Consider the following 17138-nt stretch of genomic DNA (forward strand, 5'->3'; position numbering starts at 1 on the left):
AGGCTACCGGCTTCACCTCACACAACCTCAGGAAGGAGAGGCTCCCCCTGCTAGTTGGTGATGTCAAAATATCTCATCAATGTAGAAGAGAAAAAGAAAGATGATGATGGAGCCCTCTATCAAAAGCTCCCCCCTCCCTCCATCAATCTGCTGCGGCACTAGTCCCAACAGATGTCACAGTGTTCACCTGCAGCGCAGCTCTCTGCCTCCAACAACAGCTGTCTGGGAGCTTCTGAGCTCCACGCCAATATTTGAGGGAATAAAACATTACAATGCAGCAGCGTGCAATGAAACCCCAGGTCCAGCTATCTTCCAAGTCAGAAATTCTGTTCCGTAGCGGAGGCAAACCATTTTAACAGAGTGTGACGTTATGCTTGTGTGTCTACTGGGCTAAGAGAAGAAAAGGCTCGGGAACTGAGCAGATTGTGCCTGTATGACTGTGGGGATAAAGTGTTCAGTAGCATTACTCACACACACCCCCACACACAGACCTACTAACAAACACACTGGAGAGAAATCCCTCCTGGAGAACAAACGGTTTTGGCTTCAGAGGAAAACTGCCTCAGCAGAGACGAGACCTCATTATACAACAATATTTTAACAGGAATTTATGACTGCAATCACTCGAGGATGCTCACTGCAGACAGTCAGGCAATAAAGACATGAGCAGCTTTGGGAGAGATTGATGCTGTACACCTGCACACATAATGGAGGTTGTACACTGAAAACGGTGCCCATTGACAAAGACAAGAAAATAATCTGAAAAAAAAAAAAAAAAAAAAAAAGTATCACTACTTGTTATGCCCATGATATTTTGCATGGTTTCCAAACACTGTGCAGCCTTAGTTAAGAGCAGATAGAAGGTCTGGCGTCAACCTTAGGACTAGCATCGGTAACAACTATAGCAAACAACAAATGAAACCAGCAATGTTTACATAGAAAAGTATCAAGGTCCTCAAAGCAGATGTAGAAGTCACCAACTTAAGCCACATCTTGTTTGGTTCAGAGAAAAACATGAGTTAGCGATCTGTCCATGGTCATGTTCACCTATTGAGCCTGTGACCCTGTATGGATAAATTGACAAAAGCAGGTGAAGTGAACTTCGTTTTGTCTTAAAGATCAGGCAAGGATTGAGTCCAGTTATTTGTAACTTCCCCAATAGATGTTCTGCTTCCTCACAAGGAGCCTTGTCCGGTCACCTCCTACATAAGACTTTTGGAAGCACATTTGATCAGAAGGAGGCTGAGTCATGATCACGTCTTTCAGCTGGTGGAGTTTGGACCATCTTGGCATCTCACAGAGAAAGCCAGAGAAGGTGGCTGAGGAGTGAAAGGTCCAGACAGCTTGAATGAAATCATGAACTCTAAATAAGATTATCCAGGTTTTTAAAATCTAGACTTTCACTTTGAAACTCAACTAGGTAGTTTGTTGACCGTGAGCTTTAAATTTGGAAGCATTCCAAGTAAACACATCAAACTTGTTGAAGAGAAACAGCTTAGTTTTGGACTGAAGTAGAGGATTCACAATAACTTGATGAAACTTCAAGAAGGGTTGAACCCATAATTCAGCATGCCTGAATTGTCAGATTAAACAAAAGGAGACTACTGATAGCGTAGCTGTATCATAATGATAGATTGTTATTTTTACCAGAGCTAAAGCTTTTAGAAAGATTGATGTCCAATGCAATGATGGGTGAAAACTCTTATCCAAACATGGTTGTGAAAGCTGGATGAAAACACACTAAATGCACAACAAAGCTCTGAAATCAATGAGCTGACCTGCTGATGTGTGTATAATCCGCTGCTACGTTCGAACAATGGAGGCAGCGTCACCTCGAGCTTTATTCACCAACCTGAGTCGCAGCACTGCTGGGATTACAGCACTCAGCTGAACACACTCCTCAACAAACACACAGATGGTGTTTATTCAGCAGCCACAACAAACCTGAGGAGACACACTACCCACATCAACACATCCCCGCTCAGCATCACAGACTTCAACAAACTGAATCCACAGGGATTCTCTCTATCCCAGCCGACCTCCAGACGCACTCTGGAGTCCGCTCTATCTGAACCAGCGCATTATTACTGGGTAGATACGTCGCCAGCTGCTCCACAATAGTATGGCCGCACACACACACACACACGGGTACGACTGCCCCCACACTCACACACATTCACCAGTGTGAGTCATCCAAAATTTACATTCAGCCTCTGTTCCAGCAGTAGAGGAGGTTCAGGCTTCAGTCGTCTGCTGCCGTTTCTTCTTCTGACAGTTAACGCTCCAACAAACAGAAGACAACCTGAGAACACAAGGTATAGCCCTCCTCATGCAGGGTCATTGGATCTCTGAATAAGTGGGAACAAGTGGAATAAAGATGCTGAACAGACTGGAAGTGATGGAACATTGTACATGTGGCCATCAGAATATTTAAATTTAGACTCACACAGCAAACTGATTTTAATTCTCTGCTGAACAGAGTCGTTTAATTCCCAATATACTTTTGTTTGAATAAAAGCCATGCAATACAACATACTTGTGCAAAATGTTAGTTTGAAGACTTCTTTGGCTCATTATTCAGCAGATACTAAATATGTTTGTTTGCACTACTGCTATGAAAAAAACTTGCATATTCTATTCATTTTTATTCCACTATATTGAAACTAGGCCTGTTAAACTCAGGTTATACAACCAGCACATCCCATCAGTGCAGAGTGTGTTCCATCTTGTGCAGAATCATGCTGTGCAGCTCAACTCTCTGATCCCCATCTTAATGCTGCTTGATGCAGTTGCTGATATTTGCCATGTCCCACCTCCCTCCAAGAAACAGACATGGGTGTTGCCTAATGGTAGCTGGCACCGCTGCATCTCTCTGTCTTCCACACTTTTATCGAATTAATAAAGACCAGTTAGTTTCTCCAAACACAGCTCGAAAAAAAAAAAAAAACCCTGGGGAGGAGGGGGACTCAGAGCACAGCAGCACTAAATGCCACACTGGTGAGCATCGAGCTGTTACAATACAACATCACCAGGGGGTCAAACTGGCAGTGGCTCTCTGCAGCTCATCACTCATGCTGCGACGAAGCAGCCTGCCGATGACAGGAAGAAACCCCCAGTATGCACACTATGCATATGCATCTGCTGCATATGCATGGTGGCATTTCCTGGAAACTGCAGATAAATAACAGATCTGGGCTAAAATGATCATCTCCACCAGTTCTAATATGTCTTGCTGTAGTAAGTAAAAAAATAAAAATAAATTAGACTGCATTAAAAGCATTCCCCAAACCAATCCTGAAATATAATCAGATGTAATGCAGATCGTTATGAAATGCTGTCATATTAGTAGAGCAACTACAGATCCAAACAAACAACCGGGAGTTTAGAATCAGCAGGTTTTTACCTTTATTTTCTGTGCTCTGATTTCTTTTTTTAATTATTAAATTTATCAAAACTAAGTACCCTGACCAATCCCCCCCCAAAAAATAAAATCAATGTTAGGAACAGATACTTTTGTGCAAAAATAGGGATAACCTTCTAAATGGTTTATGAAGTTTTGGATTCAAAACAACTACCTCTATCCATGAACTGGCTGCACCTCCTCACATCCCCTGTAACTGTATAGTCCAGGAAAACCCTGATGGACATCGCTACAATAAACTGGTTGTCCATCTTTATCACAATAGCAGCACTTTACATTCCTCAGCATCATGTTCTTTAAACAAACCCAAGTGGCACTCAATACATCATGGGATTTTGCTAATCTTGCCTTTAGTAAAGCATTTCCAATCTGATGCATTCTGAAATGACTCCCAGGATTACCTCAGCAGCATCAATTCTCATGTCACATTACATAACCATGGCTCTGCAAACCAAGCAACCTAAGAAGGAGGACCCAGACACACCACCCTTTTCCTCCCATTGTACCAGGAGCTCCAACTCTCTGCCCAGAACCAGTCTGAGGAGGCATGTTAAGAAGTGACAGCTTTCCTCACATAAAAACAGAAACTTGTCATGTTTCCATGCCTGAGATCTACATCATATGGGGAGCTGAGTAAAGTGAGACTCGGGAGAAATGCCTTGCTATCACAAGTACTGTTCCCTGCCTAAATTTGAGCTCTGTGTTAGAATTACCAGTGAAGGAGATGAGTCCCATTAAGTCCATGAAGGTTGTTCCAGTTAGACCTGACGTTTCTACAAACACTGCATCCAGATATAATGGATAAAACATTATCTTAACATCTCCAAAGGAAGATTTCACTCAACTCTAAACTGAGGTCTGTTTTTCTAAACATGCAAACATTAAAAACAGCCAAAGAAATGAAAACAGTAACAGGTAGGAATCATGTTCAAGAATGCACACAATTCAGAAATTAGGCAACATTGGGTTGAGCTGGAGTTTTTAGTGCTGCTGACAGCTTCTGCTCTGGAATATGTTGAACTGAGCTGCCCTGAAGCAACCAGTCACTGTAGAGGTTTCTTTTTTTACTAAAAATCTTCCAAACTCAGACACACATTAGGGTTCAAATATTCCTCACAGCAGCAGCAGCAGCAGCACTCTTCGTTTCTACTGCTGGGATTAGTTCATTCAGATAACATTTAAGCCACATTTCTAGACCAAATCTTTCATTTTACATGGTTTTTATTAATAGTTCTCCTGTTTGTGACAGAGTCTGTTTGATTTTGAAATAACTTCATTTGTGGGGTTTTTGTTTGTTTGTTCTGTTTTAAAGTATTGGGTCAAAACCTGAACAATACAGAGATGACCTGACTCAGACTTCTGTAATCAGAAGTGTAATCAGCAGGAGTCCCGAACAACACGAACAGGCTCACCTTGTAAACATTCTCCGTAATGCGGTGCACCTCGTCGGTCCGGGACATCCTTGTTGGAGCGTCAGTCACCACCATATACGGAGCTTTGTTTTCTGTTGAAGCTGGGAGGGATGCTCGGTTCTGTTCCAAACTGGAGCAGGTGGACGAGGCAGCTGCTAGTAGGGAAACACGACTCTTGTCGGGGAGAGACGAGCGCGTCTGACGGTGGGATCCTGGCTTTTATAGGAGAGTCCTCCGCTGCGCCCACACCGGCTCCCCACGCAGCCAGTCAGCGGCCGCTCCGAACCTCCTTGCCGGAGCGCAGAGGCGGACTCAGCGGCGCCGCCTTCAGGGTCGGTGGGAAAAATGAACACCGTACACGACAACTGATGATTGGAAAAAATAAAACTTAGAGGAAGGTGTTTCAGATAACGAGATATAAATATGCCGTTTCACAACGGATTGAACTGATTTCTTTATTTTTTTAAATGTATGTGCATGTAGAACTTGTAGTCAGATGGATTTATTTTAGTTCACTATCCTTTAAAACCACATTTTCTAAATAATAAACATGTTTTAATCAGCTCGAATAAAAAAAGTGACATTTCCTTATTTAAATAAACAAACAAATCCTAATTTTGCTCACTTATTTGACTGAAAATGTTCTTCTATCTAATGTTTTTCTTGGCCAGGCTTGTATTTATTATAAAGTCGAGAAAACTGGGCAATAGAGTCCAACATTTAAATTGAATTATGAGGACATGGATATACATTTTACTTTGTTATCAAGATAGATAATTTTTTGAAAGGGCTAAAAATCATAAAGAAATATAACAAGCTCTAGATTCTGTGTTTCTGTGTTTGATCCCAGTTAAAAAACAAAGGTGTGAGTTTTAATTTAGTAGCTCCAAAGGAAAATTATATAATTTCCTTTCATTAATGCTGATCCAGTGTTTTCTTTGCAAAAAAAAAAAAAACTAAATAAAGTTCCTTTGCAGGTAGAGATTTTGAATCACAACAAATACTCTCATATTTCTGTCTTTTAACATTTTGACTTTTAACTTTAACTGGAACATTTTGAAACAAAAACAGACTGACGGGACTTGAATCTGAAGTTATGGCACTGATATTTCCACAGATTTCCACCGAGTCCAGAAATGCAGCACAGCACTTAAAAGGTATGCTCCTCCAGCCCTGCTTACACAGGCAGCCCACGCCTCCTCTGCTCCAACCATTCAGAAGAACTATCCAGCATCACTGCGCATCACTAGAATAGGCCACACATTCACTGTGGAAATATCCACTGAAACATCCACTGTAAGGTTCCTTCATGTGTTTATGATTTAATGTGCCTCTACAGCAGATCCTGCCATTGAGTCTGTTCTTTGTAACATCAGAATCAGAATCAGCTTTATTGCCAAGTTCATACATACAAACAAGGACTTTGACTCCGGTACACTTTGCTCTCTGGGTTGTTTTTTTTATGCGTTATAAGATATATTAATGCATATACCTATATTTCCTTAAATATACATATATACAAAGGTGCATTTGCAACTTCAGTATGCAGTTGTTTGGTACTCTATTAAATGTTCATCAGAGAAACAGCCTGGGGGAAGAAACATGAGGAGGAAGATGGATAATGGTCCACAATTCACCACAGTAGGACGAATGGATCCCACTGTGAAATGACTCTCCTCCAGGATGTTGGCGTGCAGTTTTTAAACATTTCTTTGAACTTACTCACATTTTATCACCTGCTAAATCTGTGTGGCTCAATGCTGAGTGGGCTATGATGGATATGAGTAGGACGGAGCCACTTTTCTCTTGGATTTCAGATCCGTTTCTGGTGGGTAGGGAATCCCACACATCTCAGTTTATCACAGCCTGCAGCTCAGTGAATGGGAAGAAGCTCTCATTTTGGGGACCACTATTCTGCTTTGAGATAAAACAGATGTTGTGAGGCTGCCAGTAAAGGTTATATAATAAAGAGGAGCGGTAACCTGCTGCAGGAACACACTCATTTTGTTCTGATTGTCACATCAGATAGTTCCAGTAGACTACAGACAGTTAGTGAAAATCGATGAGGCGTGTTTGGTCTCAGCTGGAGCAACAGAAACATTCCCACTGTCAGTGAGCCAATCGATTAACTCCTCTGTCAGGATTCAATCCCTGCAATTAGCTCCTATAATTGACCTAAAACATACATCCATTTTTCTGTCTGACAGCACACTGTGAAGTGTAATTATAAGGAAATGAGTCAGTATATTTGGTGATAATTATTCAGAGACTCAAGTCAGCCTTATAGTCACACAGTCATGTGGAAAAATTTGAACATTCCTTAAAAATATTCAGTTCTTTCAAAAGAAATGTTTACATACTGATGTCTAAACCTTTGTCACATTATCTTGGAAAAAGATAGTAATTTATTGCAGGTAAACCTAAGAACACAGTAAAGCATGGTGGTGGTAACATCATGCTGAGGCTGTTTTGCTCCCAGTGTTACTTGTGCATTGCAGAAAGTGCCTTTAAACAACAACTTCATTTTAAATCAACAGCTGGGTTTTCCAACCGGACAAAGATCCCAAACACACATCTAAACAAGGGGAAAAGCAGGATAACATTAATGTAAGAGCCATATGATTGAAATAAGTAATTATTGATGTGGCAGGAGCACATGGCTTTGACACTTGGGTGGTGGGTGTGTCGAGGTGGGCGTGACTGTAACTAAGGTATGAATGGGAGCCATACTGGCGCGCTGGTTTTTGTATGTATGAGGAAGTGGGTGCGCCGGTGGTGGTCGTAATTTCTGTTGACCGTGACATGACTTCGTTGTATTGTTGGTACCGTTGTATGGTTTAGCCTGGTCAGTATGTGTCAGTCCTGTAAAGAGAAGTATGGCAGTTAAAGTGGAATAAATTGATGGTTGTAACATACAAGAAGCGGCCTGGAGAGTATTTGAAGCACGCGTCGAAATTCACCGAGTTAACCCAGTGCGGTGCTCTACAACATCGTTAGTTTGCCGCACAGTTATCGTCAACAGAAACTGACTATTTGAATGAGCGGCTTATTGGAAAGGCTAGTCTGGATTCTTCGCTTCTGCTTGGAACAGTTTGGAAACGGTAATGGCGCATGGAGCGCAGCGCAGCGTCATCAGTTAATTGAATGAGATTCCTTCACTGCAGCTCACCGCTGGAACTGAGGTATGGACAGATACACACGCACTGAGTCGCTTTGTCTGAAGAGGAATTGTTAAAGACAAACAATGGAAAATGGAGTCAGCTGGATCTAAATCAAGTTACGTTGTAAGCGGTAAAGATGAAAAAAGGCGATCAAAATGAACTGTTAAAGTATTACAAAATAAAATTGAGAAGCTTCAAAAGGGTCTCAAATCAAGGGTTCATAAAATCAAAGGAGAAATAAACATTATTAAAGAGCTTATGAAAAATGAAGGAAATCTTGAGAATGTTCAGTGTCATTGTGATGATTTAAAATTATTGCTTGAAAATGCAAAACAGCTGTATGAGTTTATTCCACTGTGTCCTGTTGAAGAACAAGAAAACACTTGGTTTTAAAGCCTGTGTAAATATAATTCTGAATTTATACAAGAACTTGAAGTTTTGAACCCTGTGTGAATAAAGAGATTAATGCACCTTTAGTTTTTCAGCATTTAGAGTGCACTGAAAAAAAAGTTTGTTCAATTTACTTGATTGTATTGTGTACATCGGTCCCACACAATGAGAACAAGTAAAACTGACTTAATTTCCCTTTCCCTCAAGTACGTACTTCTTGTCAAACCCACATATTTAATTTACAAAAAGTTACTTAAAAATATTATGTTGAACACACAAACTTTTTATCTGTTGACATAATGCAAATATATGATGTGGTATTACTATCTTTTTTAATGTCCCAGTAACGATATTTTGATGGATAACACCAACTTAGTTTTGATTGCCAGTATTGCTTAATAGAATTATATAATGTGAAGCCTATGTAATCATGTTCCTGGAAAATGCTACAGCTTTAAATACTGCTTGATTTTTTCAAGTTAACTTTATAAAAATACATACCTTGCTAATGGGAAAAAACTAAAATTAAATATAAACATTTTTTACCAAACAAAGGAAAATACAAGTGCTGCTGAACAATTCACTTTTATTAAAACTTCAGCAAAAGTAGAGACCTGCCATGAACAAGCCAAAATCACAGCCATAAAACATCTTACACCTTTTGGGGATTTTAGTCTTGTATGCAAATACAACTCAAAAACAATTTTAAATATTAGACATTTGTAAACATTTTACAAGAACAATGGCCTTAGCAAAAAATAAAAGCTACAGTGCCTATAAATGATACCATCTTTTACAAAAGTTTTGCCTTTAACATTTTTAAAATGAAAAGGAATAATACTAAATTAGGACTTACCTGAAAATAGAAACAAACTTCTATTAATAAACAGGTTTAAAGATGCATAACTTGTTTTTGTATGAAATATTTCTAAAATTCCCATTACACTGAATTTGAAGAGAAACGCATGGAATGTGTGTACCGTTTAAAAACATTTCAGCTAAAATTAAGAAAAACACAAGCAGCTAAGGATTTCACATCCTAATACACCTTTTGTAATTAGCCATTTAGAATAATAGCAACATTTTACACTTAGATGACATTGTTGAACAACTACATGAATCTTCTTAACATAACATGACATGAAAGCAGCAGTATGCAAATTTTATAATAAATGTTTTTTACATATTTGCAAAAACGGTCCCTATGCCATCAGTATAAGACAGAAATGATTTTTTTTTTCAATTTATCTGTCTCATGTTATACTGTAATGACTTAGTGACATTTTAAACAATATGTAAAAAACATCTTTTTAATAAAAGGTTTCTTACTGCTACTTCAAGGTTGACCCAGAACATATCTCTACAATCCCTCAAACATTTCTTCTAAACATTGGAACACAAAAACGAAAATACTTTTATCCAGCAATGGAGTCATGAGGAAAAGAGATAGAAAAAAAGAAAAGAAACCGTGAGCATCACAACATAACTGGATAGAAAATGAAAAAAATCAAGATCTTTGACGCCTCATTCAAAGAGGCGGTTTTTGAGAGCTAGCGCCTTGTTGGAGAGTTTACCTCCATCCAGTTCCATAAAAATCTTCTGGAACACCTCAAAAGTGTAGCAAAGGTCAGCAGAATATGCAAGATTCAGCACATATATTAGTCCAAATAGCATTACCACAGCAAATGCTATATTATCCAAGTTAGTCATCACCCTGATGCCTTCAAGAACAACTCCAACCTCTTGTGCATGTGCTGAAGCTTCTTCCTTGATAAGATAAGTTCCAACAGTGGTGTCTTCAATGGCCTCATTGATGGCAGCTTCATCCATACCCTATGTAAAAAGAAAACATGTCAAGCCAAGCCACATGTGTGTATACATACACTGCTCAAAAAAATAAAGGGAACACTCAAATAACACATCCTAGATCTGAATGAATGAAATATTCTCATTGAATACTTTGTTCTGTACAAAGTTGAATGTGCTGACAACAAAATCAGACAAAAATCATCAATGGAAATCACATTTATTAACCAATGGAGGCCTGGATTTGGAGTCACACACAAAATTAAAGTGGAAAAACACTCTACAGGCTGATCCAACTTTGATGTAATGTCCTTAAAACAAGTCAAAATGAGGCTCAGTATTGTGTGTGACCTCCATGTGTCTGTATGACCTCCCTACAACGCCTGGTCATGCTCCTGATGAGACGGCGGATGGTCTCCTGAGGGATCTTCTCCCAGACCTGGACTAAACCATCAGGCAACTCCTGGACAGTCTGTGATGCAACTTGACGTTGGTGGATGGAGCGAGACATGATGACCCAGATATGCTGAATCAGATTCAGGTCTGGGGAACAGGAGGGCCAGTCCATAGCTTCAATGTCTTCATCTTGCAGGAACTGCTGACACACTCCAGCCACATGAGGTCTATCATTGTCCTGCATTAGGAGGAACCCAGGGCCAACCACACCAGCATATGGTCTCACAAGGGGTCTGAGGATCTCATCTCGGTACCTAATGGCGGTCAGGCTACCTCTGGCGAGCACATGGAGGGCCGTGTGGCCCTCCAAAGAAATGCCACCCCACACCATTACTGACCCACTGCCAAACCGGTCATGCTGAAGGATGTTGCAGGCAGCAGATCGCTCTCCACGGTGTCTCCAGACTCTGTCACATCTGTCACGTGTGCTCAGTGTGAACCTGCTTTCATCTGTGAAGAGCACAGGGGGCCAGTGGCGAATTTGCCAATCCTGGTGTTCTCTGGCAAATGCCAAGCGTCCTGCACGGTGTTGGACTGTGAGCACAACCCCCATTTGTGGACATCAGGCCCTCATACCATCCTCATGGTGTCAGTTTCTAACCGTTTGTGCAGACACATGCACATTTGTGGCCTGCTGGAGGTAATTTTGCAGGGCTCTAGCAGTGCTCCTCCTGTTCCTCCTTGCACAAAGGCAGAGGTAGCGGTCCTGCTGCTGGGTTGTTGCCCTCCTACGGCCTCCTCCATGTCTCCTGGTGTACTGGCCTGTCTCCTGGTAGCACCTCCAGGCTCTGGACACTACGCTGACAGACACAGCAAACCTTCTTGCCACAGCTCGCATTGATGTGCCATCCTGGATGAGCTGCACTACCTGAGCCACTTGTGTGGGCTGTAGAGTCCGTCTCATGCTACCACAAGTGTGAAAGCACCACCAACATTCAAAAGTGACCAAAACATCAGCCAGAAAGCATAAATACTGAGAAGTGGTCTGTGGTCCCCACCTGCAGAACCACTCCTTTATTGAGTGTCTTGATAATCACCAAAGATTTCCCCCTGTTGTCTTTTCCATTTACACAACATGTGAAATTGATTGTCAATCAGTGTTGCTTCCCAAGTGGACAGTTTGATTTCACAGAAATTTGATTTACTTGGAGTTATATTGTGTTGTTGAAGTGTTCCCTTTATTTTTTTGACCAGTACACACATATACATACAAACACACACGCGCACTTACCACATACTCTCGGATGAGGTGGTCGGAATCTTCTCCCATGTAGATGGACACTCTCTTAATGACACACACTCGTCCTGTATCAACATCTTCACACTACAAAGAAATGAATGGGATTAGCGTCTTTCGGGCCTTGTACCTGACTATGAAGTTTAAAAATGTACATTACACAAATGCTCTTAAGGTAAAGGCATACAAACTAATATAGTTAAAGTGAAGATTTAAACAAAAACAAGCAGATGTAATAGGACAAGATGAGAGCATTTATGAGAAGAAACCCTTTGTTTTCCACATTTAGAAAAATCTTTGTCCAAAAAGGTCCAAAGTTGTGTTATGAGTATTAAGGCTTCATCACTTACATCATCCTTTTGTGCCACAATTTGTTTCAACTTTTGTCCAAGCTGTCCTCCTCTTCTTTTGAACAGCTTAATCAGGTTGTTAAAATGGAGGTCCAGCTGAGATAAGAACTTTGACTGAAGTGGGATGGTGGTAATTCTCTTAAACTCAGCGTTGATCTGAAAAAATTAGCACAAAGGAACGAGCTTCAAATTTTTAACACCTGGAAGAGGACCACAATCACTCCTGCTGCAGAAGTGGGCTGTCAAATAACAGTGGCTAAACATTTTAGATCAACACCACTTCCAAAAAGACATCCCTTACCTCACGGATGTCAAATAGAGCAGGTCATCTTGCCATTAAAGCCTCCACCATTGGTGCATCACGAACAATTTCATGTCTTCTGTATGCAAATGTTTTTTCCATCTTTAGTTTCACCAACTCTCTGTTGTTCCTCTTCTTTAAGTCCAAGAGTAAAGCGTTCCGCATCACCTCTAGACTTTCCTCAGTTTGTTCTGATGGGTATTTTGGGCAAAAGTTTACTTCTGCCCTCTTTGCTTTTTTGACACCAAAGGCTGCGCTGCATCTTCCAACAGGTTTGTTCTTTAAAGAAGTTAAGTCACCTCTGGGCACCCCAGTTTTCGTAGCTGGGTTCGATAGTTGGCAAGTTTATATTTCAAGCTGGTCTTCCATCCTCCACATCCAGTGGTGGAGCCTCTCTCAGTTAGACAGGGATGCTTCTTGATCAGACTCTGAGTAACTCGATCCATTTCTTTATCACTGACATACACTTTGTACTGGACAATTTCCTGCACCAAACCATCAAGGATGGTTGACTTCAACTTCAGATCTGGAATAAGTACAGTTCCATTCTGATTGTATGCCATACTTGCCTTCTCAAGTTTTAATTCTGCATCGTAGGGAAACTTGGGCACATAAAAGACAGGAGGCCAAGAAGACCGTGAGCTTGTTGACTCATTTGATGACAACACATCTATGTCCACAGATCCATCAGACAGAAGGGAGTGGTTAACAGAGGAAGCACTGGGGACTTCGGAGTCTTGGACAAGATCAAGAACAATATAATCCCCATGTAGCATAGTAGTGGGCATTGACATGTCGATGACTTTGAGAGTCCCTTTGTCTGCTACTTCTGAAAGTGAGGTAAGGTTAAGGAACTCGTTCCCAAACAAGGAGTCCATAAACTGAAGTCTGATATTGCCCTGAAGACCACACTGTGTCTTGACTTCACCAATGAGATCCTTAATTGATTCAGGAAGTGCATTGGAGAGAGTGAGCCTTTGACATGTTCCATCCGTCAAGACAATCTTTAGGATCATTGGAGTTCCCATTTTAAGCAGTTACTCTGTGGACAGAAATTACAAATCAGACATCCAGAAAGGATCATTTCAATATTTAAAGTCTTCAACAAGTTACCTATACTCAACAGAGTGCAAAGTTGTAAAAGTTGGACATTAATTAAAAATAAATGATATCTCATGAAATACATGCGACTGAATTTATTGAATAAATTACAAGTCATAATATCGCACTCATCTGCACACCTTGTATTTCTATATGCCTTTTTAAAGTCACCATGCGGACTGATCCAATCTTGTAGTCAACCAGCAGATAAGTATCGAGGAGTTCACTGAGTGAAAGAAGCGTGAACATTCTTGCGGATACTGGGTTGAGCTCAAAAGCTCTGTAATGCTCTCTGTACCAGCCACCAAGCTCTCTGACAATGTAGAATATGCTGTGTTTTACAATGCAGATGTGGTTTATTTCACAGAATCCTGGCAATCCACCTACTGCCTTGTGGGCCAGTACCATTCCCTTCCTGTAGGTTATGCCCTTTATTGTCACACACTGTGCAAGGTCAACCTCTACTTTGTCAGGGAATCTATGCCTAATGACTTGAGCTATCTCTTCTTTAAGCAAATCGACTGGAAATGTTGTTACAGTTGAGACCTCTAGTTCAGACTTGCCAAGAGATGGGGAACTCAGATGGTAAGCAATCATCATCTGATGCTTTAAGGCTAATGAGAGAGGTACATTTTTGAAGCAGCTTGTGTGTCTGATGACCTGCTTAAAAAAACTATGCTTAGCCTCAAAACGCATTGTCCAATGCTCAACAAGTGGACCAAAAAACCTAATCATCTGGGGATAATGATCCAAATAATGGTGTTTGGGTAGTAGCTTGACGTCAGGGAACAGTGCCTGATATCTCTGTCTATGCTCTATGATTTTGCTTTCCAAAAAAGCCAGTGAGTCATTGCTATGCACAGGGGAGACAACAAGTTCTGTGATATCCTTCAGATCCATGAGAACAAGCCACGCAGGCTCATCCTCAGGCACAAGTGATCCAACTAAAAAAGGCAAGAACCGGAGCAAGCTCCAGTTTTTGTGTGCATTTCCTCCAACCGTTTTTGTGCTAGAGAAAGTTTGTGACACTACATGAGGCCTGCTTGTCTTATCTGCCCATTGATAGGGGGACTTCAGAATCGCATTGTTTAAGTCAGCTAACGTGAAAAACTTCTTTGATACAAGCACTGTCAAGCAATGTGCCAACTCTACTGGGATTATACCCTCAAAAACATCGTGGGCAAGATCAGGCAGATAACCAAATATGACATGAAAGTGGGACAGATTTTTTGAGAAGACACATTCTCTTTTAACTCCACAACAGCTTGTACCCGTGTCTTGAGCTTGTTTGACATGGACCTGGTGAAGCTCCTTGTTTCTCAGCGGGAAAGCAACAGATGCAACAGAATACAGCTGAATATCACTACTGTTCCCTATGCAAAATCTGCAATAGTGTTCTACAGAAAAACTTTGTTGAAATCCTGCAACACTGTGTGCTCCAAGGTTGTCTGCAGCTACACTTAAGACCGTACCTTTAACCGACTCTCCTAATAGTGGAACAAAAACACCATGTTCCTCAAGATTTTTCAGATCTTGTAGAAGAGGTTCCAATATTTTGTCATAACCATAGGTTTTAATATCTGTGGTTTTGCACAGCACTGACAAGTAGATGGATAATAGGGAGGAATGAGATCCTGGAGGCAAGTTTGCCAAAACCCAATAAATGGCACAAAGCTTGTGTTGCTTTCGTGAGGTACCAAGTGGGTTGCAGACTTCAAAGTCATCCCCTGTGCTGTGGAATTTATGTTGATGGACAATAAGGGCATTCCATGTTTTAAAGGTGCATGGACAATGCAGGTATGTACATGGGAAGTGAGAATGACATCCAAAATGGGGATGTTTTAACTTGTAGTGATGCAAAAGCTTGGACCTACTTGACTCCACATTACCAGGACCACATATCCCTGTAAGACACAAAGAAAATCCAGAATCAAATTATTGAATATCCAATGGGTCACTTTAGCAATACACCCCCCACCTTCAAACCTGTCCACCTGAGTACTAAAACACAAAAGCCCTGACACAAATCTGCTATCAGTGTCAAATTCATGGATGCTTAAAGTTTAGAAGTTAACATTACAAAAAAAAATTTTTATACTAAATAATCTAGGTTCACAAAAAAGAGAAAACAACCCCTAACTATAAGCCATTTATAATTAAAATTCATTATACAGCCCAGACATAAACAAACATACATACATACATATACGTATTAAAGACAGAAAAATGTAACTGTGGAAAAGTGTCATTGATGTAAAAAAAAAAAGACTTCTTTATGCGTCAGCGGCCAGTATTAATGTACCGCACCGTGGCGCACCCAGCTTGACAAACTGGCAGTTACAGCCAGACTAATTAGCCGCGGTAGCCATGAGGAAAAAAAAAAAAAGTACTGTTGCGCTCACTCAGTGCCCTTTTACTCGCTTACTAAGCCGTTAAAACGTCCTCATGCTCTCTTACACACACATAAATTCCAAGTATTACCAGTAAGAACTGTTTTCTGTGGACTACTTTGCTAAAATATTATGAGCTATACACGTAGCTTACACCAAAGTTAGCTAGCAAAGTGAGAAGCAAAGACCAACATTTAGATGCATAACAGATTACTTTTCGTACAACATATAGCATAAGAATCTTGTGGAAACTTGGCCAACTGGAAAAAATATATATTTAATTCACTTACCTAATCAGTGTGCCTCCAAAAGCTTTGCCAGAAGTGCTTGTGGCTGAAGAGTCGGAACGAAACTGCGCGGTTAACTGTGATCTCCTCAATATGTTGGTTGGCGTCTTATTGGTTAAGACTCTAAAGACCGCTCTTATTATTATCCAATCATATTTAGTTTTTTCTTTCGATAAATTGCATCATTTCCGGTGATGATAAAACATGATTACAATGGCTTTAGTAATCTAATTTTGTAATGTTCAATCAACACAAGAAAAATTAGTATTTTCATTATTGTTGATAATTAAGTAAATAGTATTTTATTCAATCATGAAAACAAAAGAAACACGAATCTCTTGTGTAGCATTAACTTATTCTGTTTATACAAATTGAAAGACCTGCCAATTCCCATTTTTTCAGTGTGTGATGAAAATGGTGATGTTGAGGTTGATGTTAAGCCAAGTGACAGTGTTTCTAATGTTGACAGCAAAAGGTCAAGAGGAAGTCGTTCATCAAGAATTAAGTCCTCTCTGTCTTCTACATCTTCAGCTCGTGTTAAAGCAGAAGCAGATATGGCTGCATTAAAAGCACGACACAAGCTGTTGAAACAAAAACATGCTTTAGAGGAGCAGAAAGAACAGCTAAGGAGAAAGAAAGAAGAACTGGATTTGGAGATAGAAATTGCAGCCTCAATGGCTGAAGTTAAAGTGTTCCAGGGCTCTGTCTGTTCTCAAGTAAATAGTGCTGCACAGATTAGGTCTGATGGCATGAATTCATATTTTGAGCATGAAAATAAAAGATCTCAAATGTTGAATGTTGATGCAGATACATTTGTACCTACAGC

General features: G+C 40.4%; 2 protein-coding genes across 12 annotated transcripts in view; both read right to left on the reverse strand.

The window, feature by feature from the left end:
• LOC124875577 (brain-specific angiogenesis inhibitor 1-associated protein 2-like) overlaps positions 1-5094 on the reverse strand; it is a 69367-nt gene extending 64273 nt beyond the window's left edge. For 4 of the 9 annotated variants that reach the window (XM_047377806.1, XM_047377804.1, XM_047377813.1 and 1 more), the window contains exon 1: positions 4834-5093. In XM_047377806.1, the coding sequence (XP_047233762.1) occupies positions 4834-4908 (75 nt within the window). In that variant the 5' untranslated portion in view covers positions 4909-5093. Of the gene's footprint in view, positions 1-4833 lie in introns of all 9 variants that reach the window. The other 5 variants (XM_047377808.1, XM_047377807.1, XM_047377812.1 and 2 more) reach the window with 2 other exon arrangements.
• A 3869-nt stretch (positions 5095-8963) lies between these two features.
• On the reverse strand, positions 8964-16382 carry LOC124875491. Of its 3 annotated transcripts, XR_007040040.1 has the most exons (6): positions 16316-16382; positions 15510-15539; positions 12535-13576; positions 12234-12389; positions 11878-11970; positions 8964-10217 (listed from the first exon to the last, which is right to left on the reverse strand). XR_007040040.1 is itself a non-coding variant. In XM_047377698.1 (3 exons), exons 1-3 carry the CDS (start codon positions 14533-14535, stop codon positions 9909-9911), a joined length of 1155 nt encoding a protein of 384 aa, XP_047233654.1. In that variant the 5' UTR covers positions 14536-14947; the 3' UTR covers positions 8964-9908. The 3 variants fall into 3 exon arrangements, 1 of the variants encoding a protein (XP_047233654.1); XR_007040039.1 differs by lacking the exons at positions 15510-15539; positions 16316-16382 and adding an exon at positions 13776-14947; XM_047377698.1 differs by lacking the exons at positions 12234-12389; positions 12535-13576; positions 15510-15539; positions 16316-16382 and adding an exon at positions 13776-14947 and having other exon boundaries at positions 11878-11963.
• Between the last annotated feature and the right edge of the window lie 756 nt (positions 16383-17138).

The sequence above is a fragment of the Girardinichthys multiradiatus genome, chromosome 10, assembly GCF_021462225.1.
Source record: "Girardinichthys multiradiatus isolate DD_20200921_A chromosome 10, DD_fGirMul_XY1, whole genome shotgun sequence".
Taxonomy (NCBI): Eukaryota; Metazoa; Chordata; class Actinopteri; order Cyprinodontiformes; family Goodeidae; genus Girardinichthys; species Girardinichthys multiradiatus.

What these genes read in the sequence shown, in the direction of transcription:
- LOC124875491 (XM_047377698.1), bottom strand. Translation starts at nt 14,535, where the DNA reads ATGGATCTGAAGGATATCACAGAACTTGTTGTCTCCCCTGTGCATAGC. An exon ending in AAGGCATATAGAAATACAAG is followed by an intron (nt 11,964 to 13,775) that starts GTGTGCAGATGA and finishes TGTAGTGTGAAG; the next exon opens with ATGTTGATACAGGACGAGTG. An exon ending in ACCTCATCCGAGAGTATGTG is followed by an intron (nt 10,218 to 11,877) that starts GTAAGTGCGCGT and finishes CTTTTTACATAG; the next exon opens with GGTATGGATGAAGCTGCCAT.